Raw genomic sequence first — 24298 nt, 5'->3', positions numbered from 1 at the left:
CACTGTGCCAGGTAAGACTCCACCAGAAACACACCCAACCAAACGCCTATGCTCGTACATGCAGTAAATCATCCTATGCAAGCGTGTCCACGTCAGCTCTCACAATGACGCCATCAAAAACATTCCAAGAAACCCACAATATCACATCATCTAAACTTTAGATAATGATGCATTCAGAGACACACCCACTAGGCAACTAGCCCTGATAGTATGAGTGTGTTTGTTTGTCTAACAAACAAATATCCTTAAAGGGTTATTTAAGGATAACACATTTTTACTGAATATGCATAAACATTTTAAAGAGCCAGTGAAGTTAGGTCAAAGAGGATGTCAGTACAATTGTACAAATGAATCTTATAAATACAGTATATGACGTTTTTATTGATTGAGTTGAGGCAGTGAATTACTTCAAAAGAAGTATCTTATTTGACATGAAACAAGTTGATATGTTCCCTTTCATTATATTTCCTATAAAACAGGAATACAAATAAATACAATATATCTTGGCTAACTTTCTCATGGGTGATATTTAATTTTCTATCTGGCACAGTCCTGATGTATTATTTGTTTATGTTCCCCGTCGTTCTGGGAAGTTTGTCACTGTCCTGATCTGACCTGATCTTATGGGAAGGCGTTTAAATAGAGTGCCCCAGGGATGACGTATGTTTGTAGGCCAACCAGGAAGTTAGCATCACACTTGGTTCCCTCGACAAAAAGCCAATTGGATTTTTGCATTGGGTTTGCGATTATTGCATAAAATAAGCCCTGTGGCAAACAAACGTTTATGATACTTACATGTTTTGTTCAGTGAGATAATCTCCACAAATGAACACCACTTTTATAATTTTTGAAGTGTGAGAAGTAAAAAGCTAACGTTAGGTAATAAACAAACTCATTAACCACTTATTAGCAACCGCATTTTTAAAGAAACATAATGGCTTCAAAATTCACTAGTGGGATATTTATTGATGTATTTTATATTGTAGAAGAAAATGTTAAAATCTCTTCAGCTTGTGTTAACAACAGACCTTATTTCAGGCATCTAACTAAAAACCCATTGACTTCCAGACGAGCGAACCGGAAGTGCTAAAATGCTAACTCATTTCCAGGTTTTAGGACTCATTCCTGTAGCACTCTATAGCACACGATTACAAGGACATTACGCGTGTCACAAGAACACATTTTAGGTTTTTCTTGTTTCGTTTGTACACCACGCAACAAAACTACGGTAACATACGCTGTTATGTTTTGGCAACAAAATCACATCATGGTTGGGCTTAAAGTAAGTATGTAAACCAAGTAAAAAATGCACAGAAACATTGTAAATTAAGTACAGAAAACACATCACTAACGTCACTAACGTAACTTACAAATCAAAATACCGGCTTCCTGTATTTGTTGGACCCATCCACCTCCCCTCCCAGCAGTCTTTCCGACCATATATTCTACGTCACTAGCTCTGAGCTTAGCATATTTACGTGGACGTGTTTACATTGCAGTCAGCACACGCCAAAAGCAAGAACGACGTTCTTATTGCACATGAAAGGCCTTGCAATTTATCGTGTCATTCATACGCCTTTTCTTGCGACTGGGGTGCCTGATCTTGCTGCTTTCAGTCCTGATCCCTGAGTAAAAGTTGAGTTTACAATCAACCTTTAAGTCATAGTTATATCCCTGATGAACAATCTTCTTCAGTTGTGAGCCAACATGGCTAAATATGACATCAAGTCTCCATATTTGTGGATGACTTATTTATTTACATTCCTTCCACAAGAGTCTTTTTCTTCCTCCTAGTCTTCTTCTGGGTCTCACTTGCGTTGCTGCGGTTGTTGTTGACGCTGCTGGCTCTCTTCATCTGGTACATTACCTTCGCTGCTTCATCGGAGAGAGGCTGCAGGGGGAAATACATAAGAAATCAGTAAGTATGGGGGTAGTTGGCATTGTTTTCGTATGAATTAAACACAAGATATAATGTGTTAATTAGTGAGTTTTAGAGGTTCTGGTAGGTAACAGCATTACCAATCTTCTCATCTAACTCTTGGCAAGGAAGTGTATTTCCCAAAATGTCAAACTATAACTTTAATCATTTTGTCATGTGCCATATTTGGTGAAGATTGGATGCCATTTTAGGAGCACTTGTAAAAGAGATATATTTTTAGATATCCTGCTCAATAACAGACAAACAGGACTGCAACATAACCGCAGAGGCAATAATAAATAAATCTGATAAAACTGACATAAAATTAATGTTTAGTTTCTTTTACTGATGAAATCATTTCACTATTACTATTAAATATTAATTAATTGGCTTCATTGGTAAATTAAGTGTACGATTATACCTGGGTTTCCGTGGTGATGTCTTCACAGATTGATGTCATGGTGTCCATCCAGTTGCCATAGATACTATCTTCCTTTTGCATTGGCCTCTGCTTACTATGGGGCAGAAAGAAGACGTGATACTACCGCTATGTTCACACTACGAGCAACGACGCAACAGGCTAAAGGAAGCCCGTGGAACGAAGCTACAAACTGACACCTAACACTTGTTGCTGTCTGACGGGCGCGATGCGTTAAAAATCAAAGTTTTAGCGCTCCAATGACACGGTGAAGCATCAACCAATCATGTTTTTTTTTCACCATTTCGGGTCCCCTTCTATTTCCCCACTGTTCCGTTACATCTAAAAAATGGAATAAAAACGTATTCTTGCCGTTAGATAGTCCCCAGTGCTATTTAAACGACATAACATCAACAAGCACTTGAGCAACACTTCAACGGTGACTCTGCGACAAAATCGCTGGCTACGCTTGGCTGTTTTGTTGCTTTATCGCTCGTAGTGTGAACATAGCGTAACCTTAACCATCATACCTGCATACCTAGCCTTAACTCAGTCCAAAATAGTCAGTTAATGGTGAGGTGGACATTGGAGATGATAGCCCACACTGTGTGAAGGTTGGTGCACATGTACACATCGAAACAGGGACACTGGGTTAGAGTCCCCATAATGTGGGTGGGCTGACAGGTCCCCACAATGTCATGTAAACCAACCATCTACACACACACACAAGTCATGAGTGTACAGCAAACGTGTTAATATAAAAATGTAATATTTCTGTCTTGTATTGTTTGTTATTAGATATATCATATGAATACGATCTCAAATGGAAATAAAGGTCCTTTTCTTTAAGTTCAATTAAATGCATCGCCATAGCAACATATTGTCAATGCGTTGACATCCTGCCATTCAACCTTTGTTTGTTTGTTTTTACTATATTGTCATCATCATACCTGATTTGATCGTGCAGGTCTTGCTGTGCTTTTAGTTGCTTCTGTGCTTCCTGCACTCGACCCTCCATGGCTAAACTGGCACAGAGTTGAGCACAGTGAACGCCAAGCACCGCCATGTTGAGGCTGCCAGCCCAAACCCGACTTCAGAGAGAGGACGTGAGGGAAGAGAAAGAGTTTCAACAGTGATATTAAAAATTATACCTTTTTCAATAAATTACAAAGCATTACTTTGAGTATAAACATTTCTTTTGGGACAAAAACCTTTTCAGACTTCAATATATGATCAAAGAATATGGTAACACAACTAATAATCATAGACGTTGGCGTCAACTATGACAGTTTTGTTTTCTACAAATACTACAAAAGTTGCAAGTTCAGTATTCAACCCTACGGTGTTTACCTGCAGGTAGTAACCGGTCGCTGTTCAGTAATAACGCGAGTGACTCTGTCTTGGTCTCTGGTCTTGAAGCTCAGCTGGAGTTGGAAAGGAAGTGTGTCCCTCTGAAGGAAAACTGTCACACACACATTGACATTTACTGGATGTGAGTCCCCACAGTGTCGGTGGGCTGCCAGGACACGGTCCCCACATAGCGGTGTAAACCTTCTTGATTTTGCATGTCTTACCTTCCATGAACTCTGGTTTTACAGCAAACTGGATGGTGATCTCCAGTCCCTTGGTCACATTCCCAATCTCTCTCACCAGGTTGTGATTGTTTTTGTCGTCATAGGGAAAATACCTACAGAGAAAGAGAGAGAAAATAATTAAAAATCACCATTAAAGAGCTACGTTTCTCGACATACTTGCAAATGAATAGGAAAGAGATGAATGCATGGATTTGGGCATATTTATATTGAATATACACCATGTTATATACATTATTGGTGACTGCTAAAGTGTTAGTATGGAGCACTGGACCAGGGATTATTTTGGTGTCCATGTTGCTGTTACTGTATTTTTGGTGTCAGTCACCACTCACACTCCATCAGGACCATGCAGCGTTGCCGTGACTCCCGTTGCTAGGATGTTGTCCATGGAGGCTGACTGGATCTCTGTGGCAACGGTGCCGATGCTCACGATGTTCACCTGTGCAGGAGAGGGAACAGGTTTAAAAAAATTAGCAAGTTGTATAAATCAAGTTTATTTATTCATAACATTTACATACTTATATAATCTAATCCTACTCACAAATGCACTATTAGGAGAAGATCATGAAACATTGAAACAGGTGAGACATTGTTCGCTATGTTAGATTAGTAATCTCAAACAAGTTTCAAGTCGCTGCAAGTTAATATTCAGAACTTACTGAACTAAAACCAGTAGCTGTCTGGATGGAAATAAATCGTAAACAAGAATAAAGGCCCTGACACACCAGACTAATGGTCATCCGTCAGCCAATTTCGGGATGTCGGTGAGCATCTGTTGTCTTAGTTTTTGCGCCACGTTGGCACTAGTTGGCCTGTGTTGGTGGCTTTTCGGTTAATTCAGCATTTAGTACTTTCACAACGACGTGGCCATCTGGAATGAATCTAAGTGGTGAGCGAGTGTGGTGTGAAAATGATCGTATCATAACAACGGCTTGTATATCCACAGTCCTTGGTCTTCCGTTTTCCCTTAGACGAATACAGACTACCACGACCTGCTGGTGTGGAGTTATTTCCTCTCACGCAGGCGCAGAACATTCGTGGTAGTCGGTCGTTGGCGGTCGTCTTTGCGGTGTGTTCAAGTGCAACTTTTTGGCCAACACACAGGTGACGTGAGGCGACGCAACAGTTGGCCTCCGTCGCCGCTTATTCTCTGATGTCTCACTAGTGAATCTGTAAGGCTGTACGCCATCAGAAGTGCTTGTTGGATGGTTGAATATCTTGGAAACAAGATACATCACATCTTTCTGACACTTATACATTGTTGTTATTAAAACATGCAAAACCACGAATAAGTTATTTTACAGAGGTATTCAGCTAACATCTCCCTGTTCATAGGAAATAGGTATTCTTTCTAGAAGCTGCAGCGACTGGTAATGTGAACAAACTGTTCACTACTGCCAGCTCCTGAATCATTAAACAACCATGTTTAAGTACAGCTTGTACTTTTACTTGTGCATTTTCACGTCAAGTCCTGGTTCCACCTTCTTGAGAAGAATGTTTCTGTACTCTCTCCACATCCAGGACATTCATTCACATTAAATATGTTCCTGAACGCTCACAGTTATGTGAATGTGTGACTCACCCTTCCTCCAGTAGTGTCTGCGAGTCTCCCGACGTCAGCCAAGCGACAATCTGTCCCTTCAAATGTCATTACTGATATTATCACTCTGGGAGAAGAAAAGAAAGAGAGTATTTTAATCTACTATTATTTTAACATTTCATTTAATGAGATTAACATGCAACATGTTTTACTATCCTCACCCACTGTCCACAGCCTGGAGAGCCAGCTGTCTGTAGAAATATGGAGTGAGGAGAGAGGAGGGCAGAGAGGGAGTTTCCTCCATCTCACCCAGTCCGATGTTGGCTCTGCCGTCAGTACACAAAATCACCTGCAGAACACAGAAGATCAGGAACTCCATTACCCACAAGTCTCCTTGTCATTTTTGCCCCACAGTGATAGACTCACTCACCTTTGACCCGGGGTACCTCGACGCCATGGCAACCGAGGCTAACGCTGCAGGACCGAGACACGTAGCGCCATGTTCCCTGAGACTGGACACACATATATTATATTAAAAACAAAGTTCTGTACCACAGTGATGGTATTATAAGGTATAAAGAGAATTTAACCTGCCACTTACTCTTTGACCCGCTGTACTAGCTGCTGGTACGTCTCAGCTATACAGTGTGGGATGCCATAAGCCACGCTCTCTTGCCATATGTGGTCGTAGTCGACCAACGCCCAGTCCCTGAGAGTGAGAGGAGTACTAGTACCATCACCATATATTACTACCTGTAAAAAAAACAATGGGTATTTAAGTATGGCAGTATTTATATTAGACATTAAAAGCTTGATTGCACTAAAAAAAGAAGAAAAACAATTCCTTCCACAGAGCGCGATAATCTTGCTTTTGTTACGGTATCGTAATTATACTATATACCATATGTTCATTATTTCTAATATCATATTGTATCATTATTATTTCAATTTGTATTATTATTATTTCCAATATTATTATTTCTATTTTTATTATTATTATTATTTCCAATATTATTAATTAATTATATTATTATTATAATTGTATTATTATTATATAATATATTAATAAAACAATATTATAAATAATGAGCCCATGGTATATGATAAATAATGTGCGCACTATATGCACATAATTTATTATATACCATATGCTCATTATTTCTAATATTATTTTATTATTATATTGTATTTTTATTGAATTATCACCATTTTTAATGACTTTTTATTGTTAGTTTTTTTTATTGTTAGGTTATTGCTATTATGCTGCAATGTCGAGCAGCCAAAACCAAAGAATTTTACTCTCTTATTCTTAATATAATAATCGAGAAGTAACAATTAGGTGTGTTGAATCTTGAATAAAACATAATGAAGTAAAATTATACGTATGAAAAGCAATAAATTAATCAAATATATATTTAAAGAAGCTATAAAATCAAAAAATTAAAAAAGCCTTGAAGGGTTATTACAATTATGTATTTCCTTGTTCTATTTGTAGATTATAAATGAATAACTTGTATTAACTACCTCATCGTTGAATGTGACCAGTGCCACTCTCCTGCGGGGCGACTGCTGCAGCAGGGATAATAGCGCCCTCTGGAGGGCATCCTGGATTCCCTGTCAGGAAAAAACAACAGCAATAGTCTTTTAACAAAATCATTTTTTTACACCACCACATATATATTACAACGGGTAAAGAGTGTATTCAGCCCCTCAGCGATTCAGTAGTGAACCGAACAAACAACAAATCAACATCTCACCTCTAGTCTGGATATGTATGTTGGAGATCCACTGCTGGATGGAACCTGTTCGGAAGATGATATGACTGTTATCTCTCTTCACGTGTAAAGATTCACGGGGGGGATTTCACATATACACTCTGGTGATTTAAGATTAATTTAGTCTCCAACCAAAGTGTGGTTGGATTGTTGGTGATTGTTGGCACTTTCACATTGTGTTTTCTGTTCATGACAGTTAATTGTAATCTTTTTGGTCACCTAAAAATGTATTTTTCAGCGTTCGGTTGTACTTAGCTCCACCCTCTCGTGACCCACTTCTGGTTGCAAAAAAACAAGCTGGCAACAGCCAAAAAACAAGATGCTGATGGCCAAACTCAAGATGGTGACGGATAAAAACCAACATGGAGACGCTCAAAAAACAAGATGTCGATGGCCAAAAAATAAAATGGCAACGTCCAAAAAACAAGATGCTGACATCGAAAAAACAAGATGGTGAAAGCCAAAAACCATGATGACGACTTCCAAAGGCCAAGATGGCCAAATCCAAAAACCAAGGTGGCAACGGCCAAAAAACAAGATGCTGACATCAAAAAAACAAGATGGCGAAGGCCAAAATCCAAGATGACGACTTCCAAAGGTGACATGGTGACATCCAAAACACAAGACGGTGACGGCCAAAAACCAAGATAGCGAACGCAAAAAAACGAGATGGCGACGTCCAAAATGACGAAGTCAAGGCTTCAAAACGTCAGTTCACAAACCAATGGGTGACGTCACGGTGACTACGTCCACTTCTTATATACAGTCTATCAGAGAAATACTACTTATGCATTGATGCATCAGTATTAACAATCTAATAATGTCATATATATATATATATAATGATATGGTGATCTTTTCTGCAGAACTTTTGCTGTGCTTTGCTTAAGTGGGATAATAATTGCAGGAATTTTACTTGCAATGGTGCATTTTTACGTTAATGCATTGATACTTTTTCTTAAGTAAATGATCTGAATATGTCTTACAGCGCTGTTTTTACACACACACACACACACACACACACACACACACACCTCTGTAGTGACAATCATGCTGCCAGAGATGTCCACACAGAACACCACCAGAGTGTCCTCCAGGTTCTGGTAGTCGTCGTCGCTGTGGTTCGGCAGGTAAAGGTCGTCGCTGCGCACACCTGCCCGCTGACCGACACACACTCTCGTCACGCTGTCGTTCACAGCGTTTTCACATCCGCAGAACTCACACACCCACACCTGAACAACAGGAGGAGATTTATTATTATTTTATTTCACTGTTCGTTTGCTTAAACCAAATCTCAAGAGAAAGAAAGAAAAGTTATGACAGTTCCACTCACGTTGCTCTGTATAGAACTCAGACATGACAAGGCAGCACTACATTTCCCACAAATCACTGGGCTCTGAAAGCTCTCCATGCCTGAGGCTGGTTAGAGAAGGAGATTAATTAAAAAACAAACAATGGAGCAGGTGTGTATGTGTGTATTTTGGTGACCTCTGACCTTGTCTGATGTCCACCAGCTTTCCAACACTGAGCGAGACGACGTTGACGTTGGTTCTCAGCCTGATTTCTCCTTCCTTGTCGACTGATGAAACACGACAAAGGAATGTGAAAAAGGCAAACAGTGAATGTAACTTTGAATCGTGATTTAGCAAAACGGAGCTCACGTCTTGGCGGGACGGGGGGAGGGAGGGAGTGAGGAGGGAGAGGAGGCCGAGCGGAGGGGAGAGGAGGGAGAGGAGGGAGAGGCAGAGACGTGGGCCGAGGCTTTCTGAGCCGACGAGGAGGCAGCGGAGGAGGAACTGCATCTGGAGAAAGAAAAGGAAAAGATTGTGACGTGTTTTAACATCAATAAAATGCTGCACGGCATGCTCAAACTGATCCATGATTAGTTGTTATATCATCTAATCTGAGGACAAGCCTGGTCCTGGACAGAAATCTTAAAATGTTGATTATCGACCTGCAGAACATTTTAGTAACCCTTTAATTTACAGGCCGTTAATGACCTAGTAATGTGAACAAATTGCCAGGAAATAATAGTTAAGTTAAATCAGTAAAATCACTATAATGACAAGTTGTAGTAGTAGAATTACCAGGAATTACTGTAAAAGTAATTACAGGGTAAAACTGAAGCAGATTAAAGAGGTTTGGTCGGTAATTATATCAGACTTAACAAGTTGTAGTGGTAAAATTACCAGTAATTACTGTAAAGTATTGGGTAATTATAGAGTAAAACACATGACTACTTTGAGTATTTTCATTCTATGCTACTTTATAATTCTATCCAACTACAATTATTACACTTATAGTTACTTTTTACATAAAAAACATGTGTATGCTCAACGTATCCTCATACAGCGGTTCGTATGACAAAGTTATTCCTTATTTTTTGTGCGTTTTCCTACGAACACGTGTCAATTTCCGCTCCTTACATGCATGCAGTCCTTTCAAAATAAACTTCTGCCTTCACAGGAAACAACTTTATTTGGTTTAGGTAACAAAACTACTTAGTTAGGTTTAGGAAAAGATCGTGGTTTGGGTTAAAATAACTACAGAAGTGGTGTAACGTAAGTACGGAAGTGTTTTTTTGACCCGGCCTGCAACGCTCCGTTTTAGCGCCTGTCTCTTTAAGAAAAGCCCCGTCTGTTCTGATTGGCTGTGGGCGTTATATTCTAATGAGCCTGCATGTGACATAGGAAGGGGAGACAAATCTGATTGACTCGTTGAATCACATGTTTTCTGATCTAGACAGCCCAAAAACAACTGACTGGATTTTGTCACATTTTTCACAGTTTGTGGCGCTCCAAATGTATGAGCACAAGTACTGAAAAAGTATGTTTTTCCCCTTTAATGCAGAATATTAGAATAATATATAATAATATATAACAGTTTGAAAGGAGACATTCTGCATAATGAGTCCTTTAAGTACATTTTTACTGTGCTTTTACTTGAGTTTACTTTACTGGAGTGGTATTTCTACTTCTTCCACCACTTTCAGCCACACTACCTGTGGGACAAAATAAACAGAATAAATGTATTTTTCTACATTACTGTCACACTTTTTCATGGTTAAATGAGGATTTAATCAACTGGAACCTTTTCTGTGTGTGGACTTTCCCCTCCATCAATTGCTATCTGTACATCTCCTGCACTGCACGTCTCTTCCATTTGCAAGCATGCCCACACACACACTCACACACTCACACACACACACACACACCAATACTGCTGAACGTGCTTTCCTGTTGTTTCACTGCAATACTCTTGAGATTGTGATGAGCAGAAAAACAGCAGTTCAGATACGTTGACCTTTACGAACGCTGCGTGTTTTTGAGTGAGAAAGAAAGAGAAAGTTACCGTCTTCCTGTTCAACAGTCACTCTGTTGTCGTACTGGCGCTCGATGAGAGAAACACCTGTGGATGCTGGGAAAAATAAGTTCATTTAGAGAGATGCTAAAAAACTAAATAGTAAAATACACAATATTTTGGGGTTATTGATCAATGATCAATAGAGAAAGTACGTTAATCAGTTAATCCAGGCTCAAATAATCCTACTATCATTACTACTACCTATCATATAGGCTAGTTACTATAGTTACTCTGTTAAAAATGTAGGAAGTAATGCAACTATTTTAATAATTTCATCAAAGAAATGTAACTTATTACTTTTTTTAACAAATGTTATAAAGCTGAAAAGTGTTGTGTAAACCTCACACCACTCAACAGTGATTACTTTTATTAAAAGTTCTTCAATATAACATGAATTAAGATCGGAACGGAGCAACAGAATAGACGTTATAAAAGCTTTTAACACAGAATTATATATTCAAAAGTAAACACCAACATTTTCATTAGTAACTGTATTTTTTTAAGTTCCTGTAACTGATTACAAATTACATTTATTACTGTTACATGTAGCTAGTAAAAACACACGAGCAACATTAACAAAACAGAAATAAAAATCAATAAAAGAGCAATTTTTTTTTAAAATCTCAGTTGAGTTTGATGATATAATAGCTAGAGGAAAGCTGGGCAATAAGACGATATACTACGTCAAAATGATATAAAAATGTCATGTTTTTCTTTATCGTTTCTATCGTGATATATGCTAGAACTATATTTATTTATTTATTTTCTCTATAATTTCACTTAAAACTGTCATGTTCATTTTGCACTCAAGTTTTTAAAATGAGAAAATAGAAGTATTTAATTCACACAGGAGCATGTGATTATTTCGTAGAGACTATTTTTTTTTGAATAACCGGAAAACATGCTATATCGTGATATATATGGTTATCAAGATATTATTGTGACAGAAGATTTTGGCCTTATCACCCAGCTTTAATCCAAAGTTTAGGACCAAAGACAGCAGAAATGTTGTGGTAATAAAAAGTGTAAATCAGTGCACTCACCTGCTCCATCAGGCCTCCAATTACACACAACATGACTGCAGGCGAACTCCATCTGAGTCACATAAAGACACAAAAACCTGTTATTACACTCACTCTCCTATGAACTTGACTTCAGTCGTGTCCGTATGAGCTTCAATAAAGAGAGAAAATGTAAATGTCGGATGCAGAAATCAGACAGATCAGCAATAAGACAACAGCAGATCAGCTTCCTGGCATAGTGGATATATTGTCACCGCGGCAACCGCCAGCTTGATTAGGTTTGGTTAACAGGTGGCTGAGTAAAACCATGAGAGCAAACATTTCCTGTTTGAACAACAGTGAGGGGAAAAGAGAACAACATGGTGAATGTGTGTATGTGTACTGTCTATTATATACTATAATAGTATAACATGGTATATTATAGTACAGTGATACTCAACCTACGGCCCCGATAGGGTGCTGACCACCAAACTGACCATTTATTAATTCACAGAGAAATTAAATTGATTCATGATGGGATTTTTTTTGGTACTTTAAGATGCCAGAGTGCATAAAAAATATCTATATACATATCAAAATATATATATATATATATATATATATAGCAATGTGGTTCCTTGAAAAGAAAAAGACTTTATAATCACAGAGAGTATTCAAGTTTTATTGTCATAAATTTGTGAATATTTTCTCGTAAATTTGCGAGATTTTTCTTGTAAATTTGTGAAATTTTTCTCGTAAATTTGCGCGATTTTTCTTGTAAATTTGTGCAATTTTTCTCGTAAATTTGCGAGATTTTTCTCGTAAATTTGTGAAATTTTTCTCGTAAATTTGTGAAATGTTTCTCGTAAATTTGTGAAATTTTTCTCGTAAATTTGTGAGATTTTTCTCGTAAATTTGTGAGATTTTTCTCGTAAATTTGTGAGATTTTTCTCGTAAATTTGTGAAATTTTTCTTGTAAATTTGTGAATATTTTCTCGTAAATTTGTGAAATCTTTCTCGTAAATTTGTGAGATTTTTCTCGTAAATTTGGGAGATTTTTCTCGTAAATTTGTGAGATTTTTCTCGTAAATTTGTGAAATTTTTCTTGTAAATTTGTGAATATTTTCTCGTAAATTTGTGAAATCTTTCTCGTAAATTTGCGAAATTTTTCTCGTAAATTTGCGAGATTTTTCTCGTAAATTTGTGAAATGTTTCTCGTAAATTTGTGAGATTTTTCTCGTAAATTTGTTAATATTTTCTCGTAAATTTACGACTCCAATCTCAAATATTTATTTTTTTCTCAAAATATTAAGGCGTATTAGAGCCATTGTAGGTAAAAAAAAAAAAAATGATGGAGCCGGGGAAGAGGAGTAATATTCAAGAAAAATCTTGGATATTATCTGACATTAAAGTGGCAAATTTACGAGAAAAAAAACTTACAAATTTGCGATGTCGTAAATTTAAAGGAAAAATAAAACTCGGGACATACAAAACCGTGGTAATGAAAACTAGTGGAGTATTTTTGTTTAGGAACCACATCGCTTCACTTTGCAAGGTTGGATCAACCTCATCACACTTACAGTACTCCACCGTTAAACCCTTCAGTAACATGAGCCGCAGAGTGTAAAATCTATTATTATTATTATTATAATATATACATTATATATTGTACTAGCGGACTCTCCATTCATCCATTCTCCGCTGTTTATCCGAGGCCGGGTTACAGGCCAGACGTCCCTCTCCTCAGCAAACTCTAAAGACATAATTCACCATAATCTGTGATTCCACAAGCAGTTATGTTATGTGTCGGCTTCCTTTCACACTGACACAGTGACACAGTTAAAGGTGTCAGGGTGTAACCATGGTCACGCATTGTGGTCAGAGTAACGTCATCTCAACGATTGGTTTTTAGTGTGAAATAAAAAACACGCCTTTGTGTAGTCAAAGATAGAAGTTGTTCGTCTCTACTTTCCTGTAACTTCTATAATAGTATTACTTATGCTCATAAAAGACCACAAAGAACATGAAAGAAAACGTTTATATGTATCTTTCAGGACCTTTGTCTCGCTCAGTTTTCAGAGTTTTTTTTAACATAAATTTATGACTTTACGACTCGTAAATTTGCCACTTTGATCTCAGACGATATCCAAGTTTCGTTTCTTGTAAATTTATGACTTTAATCTCGCAAATTTGTGAGTTTTCTCCCCCTCCCCTGGCTCTGTAATTATTATTTGTTTTTTAACTAATACGCCGTCATAATAACCCCCGGCTCTGTCTCCTTTTTTTTTAAACGCCGTCGTACACAACCCCCCCATAATAAGTTTTTTTTGTGACACTTTTGTTATTATACGGAGCTTTAGAGTTGCTGACAGATTTAGCTACCTTTGGTACAGAGCTGCGCTAGCTGTTTCCACCCGTTTCCAGTCTTTATGCTAAGCTAAGATAACCACGTCCTGGCTGTTGCTTCATATTTACCACACAGACATGAGATTTGCGTCAATCTTCTTATCTAACTCTCGACAAGAACAGTTATTAAGCGTATTTCCCAAAATGTCAAACTTTTACTTTAACACATTCAAAGTTGCTTAAAAGAGCATATCTTCATATAATATAGTAAAAATACTAATAAACCACTTAGTGACATCCATTTGTTGTGCTCAGTCATTGTATAACAGCAGGTTACTGTAAGTCAAAGGGTGAATGTTTGACACTGTTTTGTTCTGTCTATCTTAAAGGGAACATGAGTGATTGTTTACACTTTTTTTATACCATTTTAAAACAGTGTTAGTTTGTAAAATAGAAAATGCAAAATGAATGGTACGTTAGGGAATTGGTGGTTTGTACAGTAGGTCAGATTAGGTTTCACAGAGACTCACACGTGTCTCTAGTTTGACAGGGTTACATAAGTGTAAGCACTAATGACTTGTTGGGACATTGACTTCCATCATTTATCATTGGGAACACAAACACACACATTACAACAAGAACATAATTACCTCTGCCGGTGTCTGTGAACAGCGGTGTCGCTCAAATGAAATGATGAAAGCGAGAGCGTTTGCAACTCAGCAGGTTTATGACGTGTGTGTGTGTGTGTGTGAATGCGTGGGCGTGTTCAAAGTCTAAAAAGCAACGCTGTGCTTATGAGTGTGTGTGTGTCAGGAAGTTGGCGCTGGGTCGTTGGTAAAGAGAGAGAGAGAAATGAAAGTTAAGAGGAAGAGAAGAACACTTGAAAGACAAAAGATATGGTGACTGGTATTCAGTAAAAACCACACACTGACTTTAGTGTTTTATAAACAGTTTAATAATTATTTTATTAGTTAGAATTAACACTGTTGTATCAAGAAAGTGCATTTAATCCATGAACAGCGTTTGCTACACAGTGGAACATAAAAAAACACTTCTGGTTGCAAAAAATCAATAATAACACTAATTCATTCAAGTCTTGCTAAACTGTGACTGGATTTTCAGTATTTCTGAGCCTGTTAATCAAATTTAAACGACCATAACAGTGTTTTTATTTCTTCTTGTTTTTGACCATTTACTAAATCTTGAGTATACTTCACATCACTTTCCGAAGCATACAGTCAGTTTTTAGAGAGATTTTCTGTCTTTCCGGCACCCAATTCCCAAGTTTCTGTTCATCTACTGCAAATGTGCTTTCACAAACTTGATCTGTGCTTCAAAGAGGTCATTGAGGCATCATAGTGTTGTCTTGGTAGTATTAGTCTAATCATATCTGCTCTGGTTCTACTTGCTGTATTACTTCTCCCCTTCCAGCGACTCCAGCACGGCTCTCAGGATGGCGGCGACAGCCACGGCGCCGGGGTCGGGCAGGGTGACGCGCTCGGCTGCGATGTAGCTGGCTCGCCCCGCCTTCGCTGTCAGGTGACGGGTCGACTCCGCCCCCGAGGACGCTTTCTAGGGAGAGAGAGGGAAGGAACAAATATCAGAATATCAGTAGTCATGTGTAGAACAGCGATATCACCGCCTGGTGGCGTTATAATAAAAGCAATGTTAATGCACCTGCACAGCAGACTGAAGTACATCCATCTGTCCACCAGGTTGTGCTGTCGTCAGTTTCATCAGCTCATCCACAGCAGGACACAAAGCGTCCAACTAGAGAGGAACAGTGGCTTTTTATTTATCGCTGCTGAGGACCGGTCACTTAATATGTTAATCAGGAAATACAGAATAGAAAAGATGAGAGAATAACTCACCATCGTTCTGTCTCCAGGGTCAGCACCGCCGTATCTGAAAGACAGTTGACATTTGTTCTTCTACTTTTTATTCAGCCGCCTACATTTACTAGAAAACAACCACACACAAAAAGCAATCCAATGCACGTAGACATGTAGGTATATCAATCACCTCCTCATGGCCTGGGTCCCAGCATGCATTGCACCAGCCCAGGCTGCAGCGTTGTCCTGCAGCCCCATAGTCACATGACCGGCCGCTGCCGTCAGGAACAGACTGTACAACTGACAGACACATGAGGACGAGCGTGTGTGTGGGTAAAGATAGCAAGGTAAGATGTTAGTTACCACTTTGTGTCAAATATGTGGGAACCTACCGCTCCTGAAGACCCGCCCATCTTCTCCTGCACCAATCCAGCGAGGACTGAGAGCAGTTGTCCCGGGCAACCGGGGACCACGTGACCCTGGAGCCAATCCTGAATGGCTGAAAGAGCATTTTCACAACTTAAAAAGATAATTCATCAAGCCGATTTCGTACACATCCACTTGCATGTTGTTGTGCAGCTGTTGATACTAGAGACTGTTTCCTACCTCTAGCAGCCTGAGCATGAGTGTTCCCACAATCTCCGTCACCTGCAGCGCGGTCCAGAGAGTTGAGTTCCTCCTGCTTCTCCAACAGTGTGGAACAAACCCTCTCTAACGCTTTACGCATCACAGGACTCAGCAGCCCTAGCAGAGACAAATCACACTTTTTTTTATCTGTTCAAAATGTACCTTAAAAGGGAGATTTGTCAAGTATTTAATACTATTAAAAAAAAAATTAACATCTTTTAAAAAATAAAAATAAATCAACAAATATGCTCACAGAATGAGTCTTGGTTGCAAATTTAAATTTAAGTACACAACATGATTTAAAAAAATTAAAAAGTAATTATTTTATTAAGCAATAAATCAAACTCCAGAGGTACAACGTGTAACACAGAAATATACTACATGTACGCACTACAGGTAACCATGGAAACTGACCTTCAGAGTGAGTGTCGTCCTGTGGCTGTGTGCTCGTGGCTGGAGGTTCAGTGATGTAGCTGCGTCCGCTTACACACACGCTGCTGAGGTTTGGCCAGGCGGGGGCGCTGGTTTTAGCGTCTATATGAGATATAGAGGATGTTAAACACACATTGTACTTCTATCTTTGTGAGGACCATTTGCATTTTTAACACATTTTTGGGAAGTGAGGACATTTTTTTCGGTCCTCACAAGTATAGCTTTACACGTGTGTGATGTGTGTGTGTGCTCACCAAACAGCCTCAGTGTTTCCTGGTCGGTCTTCATCAGGCTCAGCGACACACCCGCCATCTCCAGTGATGTCATGAACGACCCCGACATCACCCTGGCGACCACCACGCCGCGACTCTCTGTAACCGTAGAAACCGCCGATCACATTCCGCGACATCCTCAAGAGATGTTCCCCCATTGAAGAGAGGTCAAAAGGTCAAAGGAGTAGGTTCTTTTAACGGGTGCAGATGTCTCCATAGTTACCCAGACAGATGATGGTCGCCCTGGTAACCACCGCCATCTCCAGACAGGACAGAGCTCCCAGGTTGTTCACACACACGACCACGCTGTCTCCTGTGTACAAGAAGAAAGAGTTAAAATAACGGCTGCATGCGTTAAAAAGTGAATATAAATACATTTAATTACACTTAACCTGATTTAAGAGGCAGATGTGATTGGCTATCAGGGTTGGTCATGTGATCTATCATGGTCTTCACCACTCCATCTGCAGATGCCACCTGAATGTCAGGATCAATGAAGACAAATAAGTGAAAATATAAGCAGATAGCAGGTAAACTGTCATATTAACAGAAGATTTAGGCTGAATCACCTTTGACCTTTTGATTCCAGGTTCACCGTGGATCCCTGAAGAAGACAGAAAACAATATTTAGAAATGACAGACTTTGCTACCGTTCATCTCTCTCTGTTTTACTCCCTCCATCCTTCTTAGATAAGCTTTGATACGGGGATTTTAGCAGATATTTGGGTTCACATATAGCGTTTTTCTTCAAGCAGCATACCAGTTTGGTCTAAAATTTAAATATGGAGGAAAACCTCAGTGATAAATCATATGTCATCATGTAAAGATCAACTTCCAGGTTGTATTTATAAAGCAATAAATCTGCCCAGCCAACCCATTACAATGGAGGTAAACGGTCATCTCTTCCTCCTCCTCCATCGTCTCTCACCCAGTCCCAGCTCCATGTCTCCTGGCGGCAGGTCAAAAGACGGCCGGCAGCCTGGAACGCTGCACGGAGACAGACTCACCCCCAGCGTACCTGCATTACACACCAACACCAACGTTAATTAAGAACAGTGTTCCAGTGTTTCTACCAAGATTTAAGAATAAGAGACTCACCGATCCCCTTCAACACCTCGGTCACCTTGGAAACGATCTGGTCCAATGAGCAGCCTTCTTCTGCTAGGGCGCCTGCCAGCTGACACAAAGTGTGACCAGATTTTTAAAAGCAGGAGGTGCAACATTTTCTTTCTTTTTTTTAAATTTGATTTAGTGTCATACTTATACATTGATCATATACAATCTCCAACGTCCTTCACAACAAAGTTCATCCAACATTTTCAATACCAATCGAAGTTCTTATTAAGGAAAAATGTAAGTTTAAGTTTCTTATTTTTTCTTTTTTAAGTATTTAAATTAAATTCACCTTGTGTATGAAGATGGTGCCACACAAGCCTCTCCTGCCGGCCTTACTGGGTTGGTCAAAGGCGCAGTCCTCGGCAACTATCACCATGTCAACGGCGACGCCGTGGTTACGGCCCTGCTCCGCAGCCAAGCCAAAGTTGAGGCGGTCGCCGGTGTAGTTCTTCACAATGAGGAGGACTCCGGAGGCTCCTGAGGAGAGAGGACGGCTGTTATACTACCATTATTGACACTAAAGGAACAGTGTGTAATATTTAGGGGGGATCTATTGGCAGAAATGCAATATAATATTCATAACTACGTTTTTCTTTAGTGTATAATCACCTGAAAATAAGAATCCTTGTGTTTTCGTTAGCTAACCACCGCATGAGAGCAGGGCAGAGCTGCGGCACGTGAGCTAGCCAGTGTTGCACGCTCACATAAACTAACATGCACTAAAAGCATTGGATTACAACACACGCAGAGGGAGAGAGACTTCATACTCTGCTCAGGTAGACATAACTCCTCTATATCTTTACATAGAAGATAGTTGTTTGCTGTTACATTAATGCTCTGACTATCATATAGGGCACCTTTAAATTAGCTGAATAATGTAATAAACCCTGGTGTACATTACCTGCATTGTGCAAACAGAGAATAGCAGCCAGGATGCTGGCAGGAGGCGGAGAAGCGAATACTCCTCCTGCTACAGCCGCTGACAGCATACCTACACCCAGATAACCTGGAGACGGACAGAGAGGGTCACATGGGAACAATAAAAGCTGAGATCATTAAAAGGTACTCTGTGTCCGTACCCCCGTGTGCCGGCTCGTGTCCTGACCCCCCTCCAGACAGCAGGGCCACTTTGCCCCTCAGGGCGTCCAGGTCGGACCGGAGCACGACTCTGTGGCCCTTCAGCAGAGACAGCCGGCCGCCGCTGGCCCTCACCAGGCCGCAGAGAGCCTCGTCCACACAGCTGTCCGCCGAGTTGATCAGCTTCTGTTTGGGCTGAGAGAGACAAACAAAGAACGTACACACACAATGAATAATAAACTCACAAAATAGAATGTGTTGTCCTGTTAATATTGGGATTATTTGGAAAGTGGAAAGGCCCTCTTTTAATGTGTTTGTGTATAATTTTGCCAACTAATTTAAGCCGCTGAAATATATGGTAAAAATGAATAGAAAGGATAAAATATTGTGCTCTTCGTCTCCTTTTTTTTGTTTTTAAACAATATATTTATAAAATGTTCTTATCTTACACAAGCGAACAAACAAAAACAGAACCACAGACACTAATCCACTGTAATAATATCTTTTTTCTAGCAGCAAAAGTATGAATGTTGTATAACCTGTTATAACCATGTTGTATGAATGTTGTAAAGACATCGGTTCCATTTCTAAATCTTTGCCTAATATTTTTTTTTTTCCATTTTCACGTAGTATTTCAGACCAGTAGTTCTGTAATTTATGACATGACCGTAGACACTGAGTTAAGGTACTTATTTCTGTGTTACATGTGAGACACAGAGGAGAAAGTGATGGGATATATGTACTATAATTCAAATTTTAAAGTTTAAGTTAAAGTTTAAGTTAAACAAAAGTTTTTGTTTTTTAAATATATTTTTTTCTCTCTTGATTTTTCAGTATAATGATACCTCTGCTGTTTATTGTTTGTGCTCAGTTGTGTTGTAGCATCCTTTCCACCATTGCTGATTGAATTATATGCTTAATCTCTGTATATTAATTCCCTGTCTTGTTTTGTATATTTTCCTTATACTAAATAAAAACAAACAAATAAATAAAGATGATGTATTGTGATAGTTTAAACTGGTCAAAACTGTATTTCCTGTACCAATGTGCAAGTTAATGCTTATTAATCCATGATCCATTAATTCTAATAATAACACAGACTCTGCATAATGAGTACTTTGTGTTAACTAAAGTAAAATGTGGAGTATTTTTACACTGTGGTAGTCAAATAATTTCATTTCATTTCAAAATTGATTTTAAACATGTAGAATACAAAAAAAAAATAATAAAGAAAGAAAAAGAGAATGATCAACAAGTAGTATTTACATACAATGAAAAGCATAAGAAAATAAATTGTCAAACATTTGATGCCTTGATTTACATATTCGATAAGTCAATTATTAATAATTAATCAGCTTCCTTATTGAGCTATACATATACTCTAATTAAATGTTCCTAAATTTGTCTAACTACAATTATCATTATTTATAATTATTCTAACTATAATTATTACCTTTAATCTGTGTCATACAGAAATATAAATATAAATCTTCTGTGCATGTGTGAGTGTGTGGTAATGAGGTCCTCATTCCACATACACATAGACAATAAACACACATAATTAAGTCCAAGTTTACAGAAGCTGCACAATAAAGTTTAATCTACAACAACAACAGAATATAAAATATTGCATTAACAGCTTTTCCTTCTCTTCCGACCTCTCTGCATGGACTCTGATCCTGCAGAGTAACTAGTGTGCAAAGCTCAAAGCTAAAACCAGGCTGAAGATAAACAAACACACACTGCAGCACAAAGTCACAGTCAGACAGACAGAGTCACTGCTGAGTGCATCTCTCCTCTGATCATCAATAATATCTATTAAATATCTCTTCTTACCTCCATTTGAACCTCTCTGGCTTCTTCTCCCTTCAGACAGCAGGTAACCAGAAGAGAACAGCAGAATGACACCGGATGTAATGCGAATTAGCCTACAAAATAAAAGCATATGACTTATCTAATATAAAAAATAAACTTCATACAGTAAATGGCAAAGGGCCGAAAGCACTGTGTGGAAATTAATAATCTCTCTGTACTTCCATTTTTTGAAAATTTTAGACAATAAGAAATGAAATAATAACAATACTAAGGAATATTATAATCTGCTGAACCCTCTGTATTTCCTTCAGTGACCTCTGGAGGTCACCAGACCAGCTTTAACAACTGACTTCAAAATGCAATTTTCCCTTCAGTCTGAATATAAGGAGAGTTTGTTTACCTACAAACATGCTGCATCATCAGTGGGTGAGGAAATATTAGGAAAAAAAAGTTATATGTTAAATAAAATATAAATATGCGAGTAAAATAATTGTTTATGGGTTGAATAGGGAAATAAAAAAAGTTATGTTAAATAAATGTTAATAAGCTGAAAAGAATAAAAAGTTATTTTATTTATTTAATTTTATTATTCATTTATTTAATTTATTTAATTTATTTATTTTATTATTATTATTTTATTTTCTGCCAATCTCCTGTTTCAAGTTTCAAGTTCAAGTTTCAAGTTTAGTTTATTGATCACATACACATTGAGATGGCAGTGAGATTCTTTGTTCCTGTTTGTTACTCTCTCATCCTTGTATAATAGACAATCGATCGATCTCTCAATCAATTGAATAACAATAATGAATTAAATACAATCATCCTTATAAACATATAAATATAACAGCAACAATAGCAAATTCTCGATTCTTCGATCCTGCTCGGAGCAGTTGCCATACCAGGTGGTGATGAAGCCGGTCATGATGCTCTCAATAGTGCACCTGTAGAAGTTCCTCAGTACAGGTGAGGACATACCGAATTTCTTCAGCCTCCTTAGGTTGTAAAGGCGCTGCTGGGATTTCTTCACCAGTGTGTCCACATGCCGAGACCACTTCATGTCCTCCGAGATGTGGACTACAAGAAACCTGAAGCTCCTGACTCGCTCCACGGCCGCACCTTTGATGGTTATGGAATTGTGTGTGTGCTCAGCCTTCTTCCTGAAGTCCAGGATCAGCTCTTTAGTTTTCTCCACGTTAAGCTCCAGGTTATTCCTCTGGCACCATGTGGAGAGCGCCATCACCTCGTCCGTGTAATCCGTGGTGTTGTTGTCGGATATCAGACCACTGACTGTTGTGTCATCGGCGAACTTGATGATGGCATTGGAGCTGTGCCTGGCTGTGCAGTCGCTGGTGTAGATGGAATATAAGAGTGGGCTGAGCACACAACCCTGGGGGGCACCTGTGTTGAGGGTCATGTATGATGAGATGTTGTTGCCCACTTTTACTGCCTGAGGTCTCCCCATCAGGAAATCCAGGAGATATTCACACCAAAGGCCGCCAACTTGGAGATGAGAATGGAGGGCACTATTGTATTGAAGGCCGAGCTGTAGTCTATAAACAACATTCTCACATAGTTGCTCTCTTTCGCCTCCAGGTGGGTCAGTGCCTTGTGCATGGCCATGGCGATTGCGTCGTCCGTGGACCTGTTGGTGCGGTACGCAAACTGCAGGGGGTCTATTGTAGCTGGAAGGGTGGAGCAGATGTGTTCTTTGATCGCCCTCTCAAAACACTTCATAATGATCGGCGTTAGTGCCACAGGTCTGTAGTCGTTGAGACATGTGACTTTGGCCTTTTTGGGGACAGGGATGATGGTGGATGTCTTAAGGCATGTTGGAACGACTGCTTTTCGAGTGTCCACCCTCCTAAGGATCTTTGTCACATCACCTATATTCAGCCTGAGTGTGTCTGCCTTGGAGCTTGGGTCACAGGGTGGCTGTGGTGGGGGGTAGGTGGTAGGTAGAGGAGGGGTGCACAGTGGTAGGCAGAGGAGGGGTGCACAGTGGTAAGTAGAGGAGGGGTGCACAGTGGTAGGCAGAGGAGGGGTGCACAGTGGTAAGTAGAGGAGGGGTGCACAGTGGTAGGTAGAGGAGGGGTGCACAGTGGTAGGTAGAGGAGGGGTGCACAGTGGTAGGTAGAGGAGGGGTGCACAGTGGTAGGTAGAGGAGGGGTGCACAGTGGTAGGTAGAGGAGGGGTGCACAGTGTTAGGTAGGGGAGGGGTGCACAGTGGTAAGTAGAGGAGGGGTGCACAGTGTTAGGTAGAGGAGGGGTGCACAGTGGTAGGTAGAGGAGGGGTGCACAGTGGTAAGTAGAGGAGGGGTGCACAGTGGTAGGTAGAGGAGGGGTGCACAGTGGTAGGTAGAGGAGGGGTGCACAGTGGTAAGTAGAGGAGGGGTGCACAGTGTTAGGTAGAGGAGGGGTGCACAGTGGTAGGTAGAGGAGGGGTGCGCAGTGGTAGGTAGAGGAGGGGTGCACAGTGGTAAGTAGAGGAGGGGTGCACAGTGGTAGGTAGAGGAGGGGTGCACAGTGTTAGGTAGAGGAGGGGTGCACAGTGGTAAGTAGAGGAGGGGTGCACAGTGGTAGGTAGAGGAGGGGTGCACAGTGTTAGGTAGGGGAGGGGTGCACAGTGGTAAGTACAGGAGGGGTGCACAGTGGTAGGTAGAGGAGGGGTGCACAGTGGTAGGTAGAGGAGGGGTGCACAGTGGTAAGTAGAGGAGGGGTGCACAGTGTTAGGTAGGGGAGGGGTGCACAGTGGTAGGTAGAGGAGGGGTGCACAGTGGTAAGTAGAGGAGGGGTGCACAGTGGTAGGCAGCGGGGTGTTCCACTCCAGTCCAGCAGGTGTCAGTAATGCTCCTCTAAGCTGGTTTACCAACCGCCAATAAACACCACAGAAGAAGAAGAAGTCAGCTCGGTTCGGTTCAGCTCGGCTCGGAACCGTTCAGTCCAGAGCAACATGCAGGATGGCGAGCGTGGAAACAGCCGCCGAACACGAACGCATCCTGCGGGAGATCGAGAGCACCGACACCAACTGCATCGGTCCGACGCTCCGGTGAGTGAACTCCCCCCGGCGGGTCTTCCGGTTTCTCACCCCGGAGAAAGCAGCTGATTCTCGGCGTCACTCAGCTGAACCTCCGCGGCTAGCTGTTAGCACAAGTTAGCAACTCCTCCGAGACT

At 40.0% G+C, this 24298-nt stretch overlaps 3 protein-coding genes across 7 annotated transcripts in view; 1 reads left to right on the top strand and 2 right to left on the bottom strand.

Annotated features, from left to right (window-relative positions):
* Positions 1–1734: 1734 nt before the first annotated feature.
* si:dkey-9k7.3 (circularly permutated Ras protein 1) lies at positions 1735–14679 on the bottom strand. Its single transcript, XM_037757744.1, has 19 exons — positions 14607–14679; positions 11653–11704; positions 10598–10663; positions 8908–9048; positions 8742–8825; positions 8580–8665; positions 8281–8478; positions 7229–7273; positions 6996–7085; positions 6073–6224; positions 5902–5983; positions 5693–5820; positions 5514–5598; positions 4264–4370; positions 3911–4023; positions 3687–3798; positions 3287–3427; positions 2340–2433; positions 1735–1891 (listed from the first exon to the last, which is right to left on the bottom strand). The coding sequence occupies exons 2-19, from the start codon at positions 11702–11704 to the stop codon at positions 1757–1759; spliced, it is 1911 nt and encodes a 636-aa protein (XP_037613672.1). The 5' UTR covers positions 14607–14679; the 3' UTR covers positions 1735–1756.
* Positions 14680–14888: 209 nt separating this feature from the next.
* Positions 14889–21234, bottom strand: tkfc (triokinase/FMN cyclase). Its single transcript, XM_037759690.1, has 17 exons — positions 21149–21234; positions 19315–19507; positions 19137–19241; positions 18525–18712; positions 18218–18296; positions 18048–18137; positions 17689–17723; positions 17512–17596; positions 17343–17432; positions 17102–17218; positions 16830–16949; positions 16395–16532; positions 16181–16287; positions 15979–16088; positions 15828–15861; positions 15634–15726; positions 14889–15528 (listed from the first exon to the last, which is right to left on the bottom strand). Exons 1-17 carry the CDS (start codon positions 21152–21154, stop codon positions 15370–15372), a joined length of 1749 nt encoding a protein of 582 aa, XP_037615618.1. The 5' UTR covers positions 21155–21234; the 3' UTR covers positions 14889–15369.
* Positions 21235–23964: 2730 nt separating this feature from the next.
* Positions 23965–24298, top strand: part of exoc6b (exocyst complex component 6B) — a 97330-nt gene continuing 96996 nt past the window's right edge. For 2 of the 5 annotated variants that reach the window (XM_037758021.1, XM_037758020.1), the window contains exon 1: positions 23968–24173. In XM_037758021.1, coding sequence (XP_037613949.1) covers positions 24085–24173 — 89 coding nt within the window. In that variant the 5' untranslated portion in view covers positions 23968–24084. Of the gene's footprint in view, positions 24174–24298 lie in introns of all 5 variants that reach the window. The other 3 variants (XM_037758019.1, XR_005205151.1, XM_037758022.1) reach the window with 3 other exon arrangements.

This window comes from Sebastes umbrosus, chromosome 22 (assembly GCF_015220745.1).
Source record: "Sebastes umbrosus isolate fSebUmb1 chromosome 22, fSebUmb1.pri, whole genome shotgun sequence".
NCBI classification, from domain to species: domain Eukaryota; kingdom Metazoa; phylum Chordata; class Actinopteri; order Perciformes; family Sebastidae; genus Sebastes; species Sebastes umbrosus.
The sequence above is the reverse complement of the archived record's forward strand: the minus strand, read 5'-3'. Positions and strand labels throughout refer to the sequence as shown.

What these genes read in the sequence shown, in the direction of transcription:
- si:dkey-9k7.3 (XM_037757744.1), bottom strand. Translation starts at nt 11,704, where the DNA reads ATGGAGTTCGCCTGCAGTCATGTTGTGTGTAATTGGAGGCCTGATGGA. An exon ending in CGAGGTACCCCGGGTCAAAG is followed by an intron (nt 5,821 to 5,901) that starts GTGAGTGAGTCT and finishes TGTGTTCTGCAG; the next exon opens with GTGATTTTGTGTACTGACGG. An exon ending in CTGCATGGTCCTGATGGAGT is followed by an intron (nt 4,024 to 4,263) that starts GTGAGTGGTGAC and finishes CTTTCTCTGTAG; the next exon opens with GTATTTTCCCTATGACGACA.
- tkfc (XM_037759690.1), bottom strand. An exon ending in GGAAACACTGAGGCTGTTTG is followed by an intron (nt 16,950 to 17,101) that starts GTGAGCACACAC and finishes TATCTCATATAG; the next exon opens with ACGCTAAAACCAGCGCCCCC. An exon ending in TCATGCTCAGGCTGCTAGAG is followed by an intron (nt 16,288 to 16,394) that starts GTAGGAAACAGT and finishes ATGCTCTTTCAG; the next exon opens with CCATTCAGGATTGGCTCCAG.